This window comes from Kwoniella dejecticola, chromosome 1, assembly GCF_000512565.2.
Source record: "Kwoniella dejecticola CBS 10117 chromosome 1, complete sequence".
Taxonomy (NCBI): domain Eukaryota; kingdom Fungi; phylum Basidiomycota; class Tremellomycetes; order Tremellales; family Cryptococcaceae; genus Kwoniella; species Kwoniella dejecticola.
The window spans coordinates 2,293,212-2,304,890 of record NC_089301.1 but is presented as its reverse complement, the minus strand read 5'-3'; the positions used below and the strand labels follow the sequence as shown (position 1 = coordinate 2,304,890).

At 45.8% G+C, this 11,679-nt stretch overlaps 4 protein-coding genes across 4 annotated transcripts; 1 reads left to right on the top strand and 3 right to left on the bottom strand.

The window, feature by feature from the left end:
- Positions 1 to 2,590: 2,590 nt before the first annotated feature.
- On the bottom strand, positions 2,591 to 3,192 carry I303_100863 (uncharacterized protein; the record flags this gene model as incomplete). The annotated part of the gene is made up of 2 exons (XM_065968214.1): positions 2,591 to 2,733; positions 2,829 to 3,192. 2 exons carry the CDS (start codon positions 3,190 to 3,192, stop codon positions 2,591 to 2,593), a joined length of 507 nt encoding a protein of 168 aa, XP_065824286.1.
- Positions 3,193 to 3,764: 572 nt separating this feature from the next.
- On the bottom strand, positions 3,765 to 6,029 carry I303_100862 (uncharacterized protein; the record flags this gene model as incomplete). Its single annotated transcript, XM_065968213.1, has 5 exons — positions 3,765 to 3,925; positions 4,046 to 4,285; positions 4,401 to 4,667; positions 4,748 to 5,152; positions 5,216 to 6,029. 5 exons carry the CDS (start codon positions 6,027 to 6,029, stop codon positions 3,765 to 3,767), a joined length of 1,887 nt encoding a protein of 628 aa, XP_065824285.1.
- A 700-nt stretch (positions 6,030 to 6,729) lies between these two features.
- I303_100861 (uncharacterized protein) lies at positions 6,730 to 7,415 on the top strand (the record flags this gene model as incomplete). Its single annotated transcript, XM_018404230.1, has 2 exons — positions 6,730 to 6,981; positions 7,221 to 7,415. 2 exons carry the CDS (start codon positions 6,730 to 6,732, stop codon positions 7,413 to 7,415), a joined length of 447 nt encoding a protein of 148 aa, XP_018266884.1.
- A 1,151-nt stretch (positions 7,416 to 8,566) lies between these two features.
- Positions 8,567 to 10,935, bottom strand: I303_100860 (uncharacterized protein; the record flags this gene model as incomplete). The annotated part of the gene is made up of 5 exons (XM_065968212.1): positions 8,567 to 8,724; positions 8,820 to 9,065; positions 9,195 to 9,458; positions 9,557 to 9,940; positions 10,068 to 10,935. The coding sequence occupies 5 exons, from the start codon at positions 10,933 to 10,935 to the stop codon at positions 8,567 to 8,569; spliced, it is 1,920 nt and encodes a 639-aa protein (XP_065824284.1).
- Positions 10,936 to 11,679: the final 744 nt, after the last annotated feature.

The following is an 11,679-nucleotide window of genomic DNA, read 5'->3' as shown; positions in this document are numbered from 1 at the left end:
CGAGTTGAAAAGCACTAATGTGGACAGAAAACGAAACAAGGTAAAACAGGTTGGTGTTTAAAACGCAGTTCCAAAAGGTGATGATTATAAGTGCAGGAAATATGTCTACAGCAGGATGCCTGACAACATGGTTGTTCGTTGACGATCAGATGATCGATGAGGACAGATGTTATGAATGAATTGATAAAAATGTTTGAGGTCGATCAAGTGATATGGGGATATGAGGAGGCCCCATTGAAAGTATTGATCTATCTATAAACAGTATCCTTTCGAATGATGTGTTGCCAGATCGTACCATGTCCTCAAGAAAATGTAGAAAGAGAAGGAGGAGAGGCAGCTTTACTGGAACTCACTTGTAATTGGTAGTTCGTAAAGCCTTCTTGGTGATATCTATTTTCTATGTTGTCTGTATCCTTGACATATGTCAATTGATGACTGATTATTTCTATTCTAATATTTTCCCACGTATTTTTCGCCTTCTTCGTCTCCTCTCTTCGTCGGTGAAGGTAATGCGATTCTGATTCTGGAATAAGGAACGTGACGATCGTATGTCCAGCCCAAACCGAAGCCTTTGACGTGTATCTGTCCTATCGGATGGTCCTGACCACGATATAATCGGAAAGAATACTTGTCAACGTGAGAGAGGATGTTTGATGGAGACGATTGTATTCGGATAGCGTGTTTCTGGTGATGTTCCAACTGATGGTAATTTAAAGTTATACAGTTACGAGTAAGGCCAAACGATCTAGACCGAATCGATTTAGAGCGAATGCGAATAGAGAGTAAAGAACACTAATTGAGACAATCTGAATCGTTGGGTATGCTACAAATCTCTGTCTGTCTGTCTGACTGTCTGATTGTCTGACCTTTCGCGGTGTGATAGTTACTCTCAACCTGAATCTGAATGAAGCAGATCGATAACTCTGATACAATCTGACACAGAGCGAAAACTTCGAAAGCTGCTGTATCGGTGCTGCACTCAAGGAAGTGGTAGAAGCAATTTCGCGTCCCTCTGCCTTGCCTCGGAGTGGCACGGCATGTCACTCTTGAGCTCAACGAACTCGTAATAATGAATAATTGAGGGAAAGCGAGTGGGGAGAGGAAACATTGAAAACAGCTCAGGGTAGATGGTGTATGACGAAGCCTTTTCTCCCTCATCTTCAGGGACTGGGGGGAGCTCTCCCTGGGGCATATGGAGTGATGATTGGCTCACGTAAGGAATATTTACTATATTTGCTGCACCTACGGTAGTACCGTAAAAATCTTCGAAAATTTTAGTCGACCTGTAAGCTGTGGTCGAATCAAAATACATCTGTTTCTTCGTGGTCTTGTAGTCTACTGATTAAGCTTACCCCCGACAGAGTGCAATTGGAACGTCGGGAGTATGGTAAATTCATGTTCGAAGTTTGAAGCTATAAACGGAGCGTTACATGCCATCATACGTTCCAACGACTAATTCTACCGAGAAGAACGGTACTCGCATTGCAAACATGCCTGATCGCCTGAACATAACGCTGAATTCTCACGAGGTTCATGAGTAGATCTCATCTAGGAATCACTTTTCGACGAGACATCCAGATACAGTAGGTGGTATGCTATCATCTGGCGGGGAGAGACAGATGAAAGGGCAATCGTGTCTTCGATTGAGCACATCGAATCAAATCAAGAATTACCTAAAATCCGCAGGAGACTCCCTTGACAACCTGCCGGAGTATCCATCCATGACGGCGGGGCGTTCTTTACCCCTATTCAGGGTTCTCCGATTTGCGCTAACGTCGATCCTGAGATTGTTCCCACACCATCATGGAATCGTTCTCACCGCTCAACGGTAAAGTCTGGGATTTGGTTCCTAGTATGCATGGCCGACATGCATTTTTGCGGCATTGGCAGATGGCACATATTTGCGTCGTATTGGAATTCCGTAAAGAAGATTAATGAATCGGCAAGTGAATCACCATTTGCAAGATCAAGTAAATGACTTCTAAAGAAGCTTGTTGTGAAGAGAAGTAATTAACGCGGTACCCCATGCGGGACATGCCTTCTACCTCGTTTCGTGAGGGGCGAAATAACGTATGGTAAGATGGAGCTTTACCGCATGATTGTCAATTGCCGCAAATTAAGCGAGTGTGTATGCCAGGGCAAAGTGGGGGAGATGATAAGTCCAAATTCAATCATAAGTGAGGTCAAGGATGGCAGCGTGTGTTTTGGAGAAGTAATGCATGAAAGAACAACGAACGAGGGGAACAATCAATTATACAAACAGAAGCGACCCGCAGAGTGGATCGTACAAGGCATACAGGATACTTGAAGCAGCAGACGATCAACAGCAATGAGGTCCCGCCCTCGCTCTTCTTGCCCTTCGTTCGGCTCTTCTCGAAGCGCACCGACCCTGTCCAGTATGAGGAGTGCGATGTTCGCCTTTCGCCCTGATTACCATCTGGCAATTTTTGCAGATCGTCTGCGAATCGCATCGAGTCCTGCAAATCAGGCGTCAATATCCGAACGTCAGCTTCTGAATGCTTGTACAACTGACTGACTGACCCCAATCTCGAGGCTCGAGTCAATACTTGGCGTGATAAAACCACTGCACTCACCAGAATAACCCCCAGGGGAAAAAGACTATCCCTGCTATGATACCCACAGCGCCATATACAGTCTTGGGCGAATGTCCTGAGGGATCCGTGCATTTGGCATCGGGTCTTGCTTCTGAAACCGGTACTAGATACTCAACACCTGACGATGTCAGCCTTAGGCCAATCATTGATAGCAAGAATGACCCATTACTTTTGCGTGAGGCTGAGACGGTGATTTGGTGAGACTGGACTTACCCCGTACAAGCGATGCGTTCGAATCTGAATGGTGCATAAACCCATATTCCCGCCCTGGGTTTATACTGACCGTCTGATCGTCAACGCGAACGTGATAGATCTCTTCGGTTCGGGGAGTAGGATCGATAGGCGAAGTGTATTTCTGGACTTGGTCATACGATGGGGGATCGATAGCGAGCGACAGCTTTTGTCCAGTTTTGGGATTATTTCTAGTACCAGTTCCAGAAAGAGGGACAGCTTCTCGTGACTCGTCTACAAGCCCCATGCCATCTGCGGGCGTGATTGTATATCCTTGTCTGTCCAAGGCTTCCTTCAAAGCCAGAGCTCGGGGTTGCAATCGTTGTTTTCTGTTTTTGCAGCACATCTCTATGGAGTCAAGGTCTGTGATCTGTGATCCGTTACGAGTGTTATATGGTATCGCTGTATTGCGTAGCTATAAACTTATTATTCAAGCGCGAACTGATGAGGTGAGTCATAAATGGCGTCCAAAGCACAAGAAAGTCGAGCTCGTATATATACCATTCGAGAAGCCAGATCCATGATATCTAGAGCGGCCATGCATCGTTCAATCTTGTCCTTCTCCATCAACTCCAATACCTCACTCCACTTGAGCCTTGCGTCCGACATCATCGAGGTGAGGAGATTGCATGAAATTGAGCTTTCGCAGAGTGAGGAAAGATAACAGATCTCGGTCTTCCATCACCGCTCTTTTCGGAGATCGCCCTCCACTTCCGTCAGGTGTTCCTTCTACAAACCATACATGTAATGGTTTCATGGCGCACTCATGCATGCAATATACGATCTATGACCATGCATTACACGGGATATATCCCTCATGCATGCTATGCTATATCCATCATGATGCTATTTGACATTATTGTACAACAAGTATAATTTGGCAGTACCTCGTCGGTACTCGTACTGTTCTATTCTTTTTTATTGATTCCATCCGATCTTATGCGGCGGGCCAGGTAAAACAGGGCATCTTTCAGGCATATGCCAACTAAGTGCTGACCATGTACAGTAATCCCTCTTACGCCCCATGGATTCCCATATCCAGTCTACAAGCATAAACGGGTATCCTCTTGACCAGTGAACTAGATACACGGAAGCGATCAGCCATTATCCCTCGTTACAGCATTCTTTGTCATTTGGAGCATTCTTCGAATCCATTTCTGCAGTGTGCAACGCGGAGAAATGAAATTAGATCAACTCACCTAACCACCAATTTATGATTGGAACCCTCAGTATCACGGTATGCCATTTGAACCAATTCTGCTCATAGGCCACTTTGATTTTTGGGTTCATGTAGATTTTCACCGGTCTTTGGTGATGGTATCGATGCAGATCATATGATATCAAGAAACATTCCGAATGATCACATTGTGCAATCTCCGAAGTCCGGAATTTGATCGGCAAGTCTATCGAAGGTGAGGATACTGATCCAGGGTATGTGGCTATGGTAGATTCATCAGCAAATCATTCCATGATTGGACTCCACTGGCAAAGGGAGTTTGCCCGAGCTCATTAAAGGACTGTCGAAACTATACACCTCGTATGCAGTGAACTCACAATTATCAATCATCCTCCATCCCCTCTTCTCCATGCCCAAATAATCCAGGCCGGGATTCGCCAATCCCAAATTCGATTCGCCTTCAGCAGGCTTTTGATACAGGAACGGCTTCGCATCTAGGACAGTTACGCCATTCCAGCATGCAGAGGCTTGTATAGTTTCTTCCCTCTCCATCTTGCGTACAGATATCGGATCTTTGACATGCGGCCAGAAAGTCCTCATCGGTGTCCCACATACATCCCTCGCAACCCAAGAATCGTACAATCCTAGGACAAAGGTATTCTCCACTTAGCTCGTCGACCACTCCGGGCACGGATATCCAGAGAGACAGAGACCTCGTACTCACCGGCAGCACAAAAATCCATAGCACACACTTGATCGTAATCCCCGAATTTCGACTCATTCCCTTGCTCATCCGTAAATCTAGTATCTATCAGGCTAACGAGGTCCTCATACTTGAACCAAATATCATTAAGGAAGATGATTTTCGTAAATTCTCCGTAATTCTGTGTCCTGATAGCATCGTCTTCCGACTGAATTGGCTCCATCGCTCTATTCCGTGCATTTGCCAAATACTCTATACGCTCCACGGCCGTCGGGAATGGCCACCAATGCTTATTGTCTTCGTCCGTCACTATCTTATGTGGTATCGTTAAATTTTCTAGGGTGTTATTCAATACATTCAAGAGTTTCTTAGTCGAGTCTTTCGAGTTCGATTCATATATCGATACATATGTATTTTCTCTGCCCACTACCAAAATTCAACAGGTCATATCAGTCTCCCTCTCGACGCAAGTCTCGGTAGCGGACTTACGATGAAAGATTAACCTGATCAACTGGTCTGACCATTCCGACAAGACGCTCTCGTTGTTGTGCATGTTAGCAGCAATGAAGTATTTTTGCCTCACACCATCGATCTCTTCCGGTAAGCGAGGCGGAAAAGGTTGTGAGGGATCAACAGATGAGCCGGTAATCTGAGGGGGAGGGGTGAATCCAAGATGGAGTAGGTAAATCAAGAACAGAGTCGATATGGCAAGTCGGATTTTCTTAGAGTTCGAGTATCTCGATAGTATCGTCGGGTAACTGTCTTTCAGGCGTAATAATGACCAAGACAGGGTGAATAGATTTATTATTGTCCACCCGAAGAGCACGATGAGAAGGCCTACATAGATGGGGATGGTGGTGAAAAACGGATAGGAGAGGTATAATTCTATTGTCCAGCCTATACCTACTACCACGAATATCAGAAACACAGGAGTGGTCCCCCTCGAGCCTGTTGGAGTGGTCTGTGTGGAAGGACTCCGACCCCGCAAGGAGGAAGAGACCAAGTTGTATGACGGCGGCGGCGTTTCACTTTCTGTCCCATCGTCGTCATTCTCATCCTGATCTACCTCTTCATCCTCGTCCGTGTCCTGATCCTCGGCTTGTTCTACGATGTTCTGCAATGTTGACCCAGACCTAGGGTTCCCGGACAGCCACGAAGGACCAGGACCCCGATTCCGATTCCGACTCCGATTCAACAAGATATTTTGTTCTTCATCATTTTGCGGCGCATCTGAAAATACAGGAGCGCGGAGACTGTGGAGAAGGCTGCTGATATGCGTTAGAGGGGAGTATTTTCCAAGCATATATGCGGCTATAATGCTATGTTGTCGGCTTGCTGGCTGGTTTGGATTCCATAAAGTCGTACACAAAGGAAGTACACAAAGGAAGAAACACGAAGGAAGAGATCAAAAGCGTACTCGTATACCCACTTATGTAGGAGGTAGAAAAGACACGGGTTCAAGGCTAAATGAGTCAATCTAGACAGAGGATCGCATATGTCTATGCTTTGCGTTTGTGGTTGTGGTTGTCGTTGTGGTCGTGATTGTGGTTGTCGTCGCAATTGTCGAACGTGATAGATGAAGGATGGATTGAAACATATCAACTATACTGTACATCGTCAGTAAGTCACCCCCCCCGCAAACGCGCTTTGCAGCACCGCTTACTCGAGTACATAGGAAATCAATTCAACAGATTACCCGGATACACTGTAACTACAGGGCATACATCGTTCGCTTCTCTTGCTTGCAAATCATCCCATCTCCACCTTCATTCTCTCCCAATCTTGGCATACATTCGCCTTCAGCTCTGTCGTTGTCGTTGTCGTTGTCGCTGTCACTGTAATATAAACATCCCCGACGCTTCTCGAACACCTCAAAGTATACTATCGCGCTTGTCCAAATCACAGGATTAGAGGATTAGAGGATTATTCGCGTCTGCGCATTTCGACCAGATCAAACTAATCGCTTCTCCTCGCCCTTCTTCACTTCACTGAGACTGGATAAAATGGCAAAACCCAAACCCTCGACTTTGCAGCTACGCCTGAACTCGATATACACACCCATCTTACTTACCCTAACAGTCTTATCGATATACTTGATCACAGGCTCCCTGATAACGAATCGACCTTCGCCGCCCGTCTTCCTGACTGCGGCCTTGGGGCTGGTCGTAGCTGCGTATCGACCGAATCTGTTGACTGCGTTAATATCTATTGGGGTGGTACTATTCATTGATATTTTCTTGGCTATAGATTACGTCGTGAGTGTGATCCTTTTAACTCCAACAAAGCTGTGTTGTCAAACTGGCCAGACAATTGTCTGGGCTTATCTGCTCAACTCCCCCGCTTTTCCACTGCTATCACCATGTTCGCTTTGCACACTTTTCACCAACTCCCTATTTCTCCCTCATCAACAAACAATCAATCGAACATCAAACTCATTTCTAATCTAACCTAATGTAACGACATGACTGACTCCTCTGGGTGAATTCGATTCTAGCACGGAGAATGTTGGTACGACGTCCTTGTAGGCGGTAAAAGCTGGCACAAAGAGCGTCTGGGCGAGCTAGCATGGTATACCCAATGCGTCCAACCGGCTCAAGCTTGGTGGATTATGGCTATTGTCGGTTTGTTATGGTTATCAATTGCAGTTGTGAGTGCGACTTCGGCTGCATCAAGTTTCAAATCCCAATAAGTCCCAATTCCCAATTCCCCATTTCCAGTTCTCTGATTCGCAGATCCTCAAATTTCAGATTCCTATTTTTTGTCTCCCACAATCCGAGGAAAGTTGTGCTGATCTCCCACTGAACATCCTCTTACAACACCGAACAGATCGAATTAGTCAGGATATATAAAATCCGCCGGAACTCATATAAGGGCATAAGACTATCAACGAACGATTCGGAAGAAGAGGAGGACATCGATGTTTCCCGTTGATCCGGAAGGTGTTGTGTATCTTGCCTGATCCAATTCCAACTCCAACTCCGACAAATCAGACATCATCTCAAATCAGGTCGTCTCGAAACGATGTCGCACAAGATGTCAGGCGTCTTATCATACTTGTCCAGCTACAACCCTCATCTTGTCGCCTTCGTTTCTTTTGAATCTCAGCTGGGTCATTTCATTATCATTTGTTTGGTCTGCACTCAACACTCAACAACTCACTCACTCACTCACTTAATTCGATCTATTTCTGCGCATCGGGGTTTTGGTCTTTAGTTTTTCGATATTTCATAGGATACCAGGGGTAATTTGGATTTGAATTTGCCGTATAATCCATCAGCAGTTTATGTAACTTGTATCCTCAAATCCGTTCATCATCATCGCATCATGGCATCATGGCGTCATTCGTGATCCACTCAATTCTCCTGCTGAATCCAGTACACAGTATCCAGGCGTTCGGCATCTCATCTATTCATCCATTTGATCGTCGATTCCTAGCTGAACGAATCATATGCAGAAATGACTCGGACATGGGGTGCATTCAATGCTGGATATATGGAATGAAAATATGGAATCAACTACCGACAAAACGGGTGAGGAAGGGAAGGAAATTAATATGCAGGGAGACCAGACGAAGAAACACTATTTATATACAATACAATATGATCAAATCGCTTATTCGATCAGGATTCTGTGGACTACTACTCTTAATCACCAAACACCATACCTCTGACTATCGTGTACGTTATATGACTCATTCTCATTCTTATACTCATTCTCATTCTCGTAAAGATCGTATCTCACCCTGCTAAACGGTGATTGTCCATTGAATTGGCGCCGTGTACTGCTCAGTGTCATTCCAGCGCTTGGCTTGATCTGATCTGATTCAGTTTGGCTGCTCGATCACTCGTCCCAGTGTTTATTTTGCGGTCCAGGTAATGACGGACATCGTTCAGGCAGATGAGGCGCCAATGCCGACCAAGTACAATAATCTCTTCGTCGACCTGCTTTTTCCCATATCCAATCGACGAAATAAAACGGATATCCACGGCTCCAGTTTTCTGCAAGGTAAGAGCATTTGAATAATTTTCGTCAGGGCTTTAGCCTTTGGTCAATAGTCGATGGAATAAAGGATAAAGGCCTTGTGTAAACTCACCCAACCACCATTGGATAACGGGTACTCTCAATACTTTATTATGCCATACGAACCAGTTCTTCTCGTACGCAAGCTTGACAGTGGGGTTCATGTATATCCTGGGCGGCCTTTCGACGGAATCGTACAATCGGTGCAGATCGTAGCCGATCAGAAAGCATTCCGAGTGGTCGCATGCTGAGATGTTGGACGTTCTGAATTGGATTGGGAGGGTCAAAGCGGGGGAGAACACTGAATTCGGGTAAGTGGCTGTGGCGGCGAATCCAGAATCAGCATTTGATCGGACCTCGGTTTCTAGTATCCAGCATCATATCCCTCATCCCCTCATACTGCTACCGCTTGTATGCAAGATGCGATGCGTTCAGCAATTTGACTCACGGTCATCTACCATTTTCCAACCCCTCTTCATCAGATGATATTCCCCTTCCAAAGCCGGATTCTCAGGTTCGATACTCTCTTCCACCGGTGCTTTGTACAAGAACGGCCCAGCTTTGAAGACCACTGCACCGTTCCAACACGAGGACACTTCAAACGGTTCCTCCTTTTCTATTTTCTCGATAGTAACCTGATCTTTCACATATGGCCAGAACGGTCGGAGGGGTGTTCCGCAGATATCTCTCGATGCCCACGTATCGTATAGTCCTACAATACCATTCACCATAACCATCGCCCAAAATGTCAGCCATTGCTCATGCTCATAATGGATCCACACAGATCGGATTGGACTATGCTGAACTCACCTGAAGTACCGAAATCCAGTGCACAGACTTGATCATACTCATCCTGACCCTCGACTTTGGTAGCTATCAACCTCACTATACTCTTCCACGTGAAAAACACATCGTTCAAAAATATTATCTTGGTGAAATCTTGATATTCAGATAATCTCATTGACTCGTCTGTCGACTGAATAGGTTCTAAAGCTTTGTTCCTTGCATTGGCCAGATACCCTATCCTTTCTGGGGAAGTATTGTATGGCCACCAGTGTTTGTCGTCTTGAGCCGTTATAATACGTCTCGTTACTCCCCGGTCGGATAATGTTTGATTAAGGGAAGATAAGAGGGATTTGGTGGAGTCATGGGAATTCGATTCGTATATCGATACATAGACGTTATTGTGGCCCACTAATCAAAACGAACCGTGAAGTCAGTACGGGACTTTATCCAGCTTGACTTAAAGATGGACAAATGTACCCCACGGATGGGTTTGACAGGGAAAAGAAATGAAAAGAAAGGTAAAGAAAGCACTCACGATGATCTATCAATTTGACCAATTCGGCCGACCAGCTAGGTAAGATGTCCTCACTATCATGCAAGTTTGCAGCTATGAAGTATTTCTCATTCCCGTGAGTGTTTAATGGGGGTACCTCCTCTTGCGGTACTATTAAGCCCAAGTACGCAAGGTAGATCAAGAAGAACGTCGAGGATAAGAGGATAGTGCGTTTGGTAGTTCCGAATTTGTTGAAGTACACCTTGGAAGAAGAAGAAGAAGAAATACAGGAGGATTGACGGTGGTATGTGGGTTCGGATTTTTCCCTGATGATTTGATATGATACCAGACTGTAGTATATCGTTCGTAACCAGGTGATGGTCACCCAACCAACCAGGATGGTGAGCAGGCAGATGAAGGGCGGTATCGTCGTTGGGAAAGGGAAAATTATGAAGAAGACACCGCCTATCCCGATACCAAGGACAACGATGGTTAGGAGAAGCAGATCGAGGTGAAATCGTTTCGGACGCCTTGGCAGATGAGTCAACGATATCGGTGAGGTAGGGGAAGTCGGGGATATCGGTTCGTCCGTATCGTATGGCGGTGGTAATTCACTATGCACATCTTCATCTTCCTGCTCCTCACGGTTCCCTGTGTTCTCCTCCTCCTCATCTTGCTCTTCTGCCCCTTCTCCTCGCTCACCATGCAATGCTATATTCCGACTGGGCTCGTGGATACTATTCCTCCACGATAACAACCTATAACTATCTTCTTGATCCCGCTCCATCTCCCTCGCCCGCGCTCCAGCATGGCCGTGTTCGTCCGTGCGTCCCAGGTTCTTTATTCGGTCTGTCAACACCTCCACGGCGTACAAAGCTTGACTGAACGGCGACGATATTCGCTTGTCCATCGATGGAGCTTTTTTTGTTATCGGTCAGACCAGTTTCTGCTGCGTGCTGCGCCAAGCCAGACCAGCAAGGATCCGGTGCAGAGCAATTGATGCTGTACTCTTTTTATCTCTTCTCGATCTGGAATTGGTATGCGGTATGCAGTGGACGTTCAATGTTCTGCTATTGACGAAAGAGCGTATTGCGTTGGGATGCTTGAGATGGGTGAATGGTGAATTGAATGCAGCGAGCAGTGCGTTCAATGATGATGATGATGATTTATTTTATGATGATACTACTACTGAGCACAGCTCTCGGCTATAGAACGCCTCTTACACCAAAAAGATAAAAGTAGTATTACACGTGCGAGTGAGCAGGAAGAAGAGCAAGAGGGGGTATCCAAGCAATATGCTGGACGAGCAAACAGATGTGCTGCGCTGCGAGACGAAAGGAAGTGAATTATTATTATCGCGCTCGCCGAATTCCAAGGAAAAGGAAATTCCCCCCGACGGAGACCGGTCCGTTTGTTTTTTGTTTGAACGTTTGAACAGGGTGTCAAGACTAGCGATGAGGGGAGCGAGGGAGATATGATTATTATGGTGCCCGTCATTCAGGTACTGGTATTACGGTATACTTTATCTTTTGATTATCTCAGTGAGTAAGGGTAAAATGCGAGAAGAGAAGCAAACGAGAACTGATTCCTCAATAATGGTTGGAGAGCAGGCAGGAGGAATTCACGCCCTACCTCTGCGCTTGGGTGTAAACAA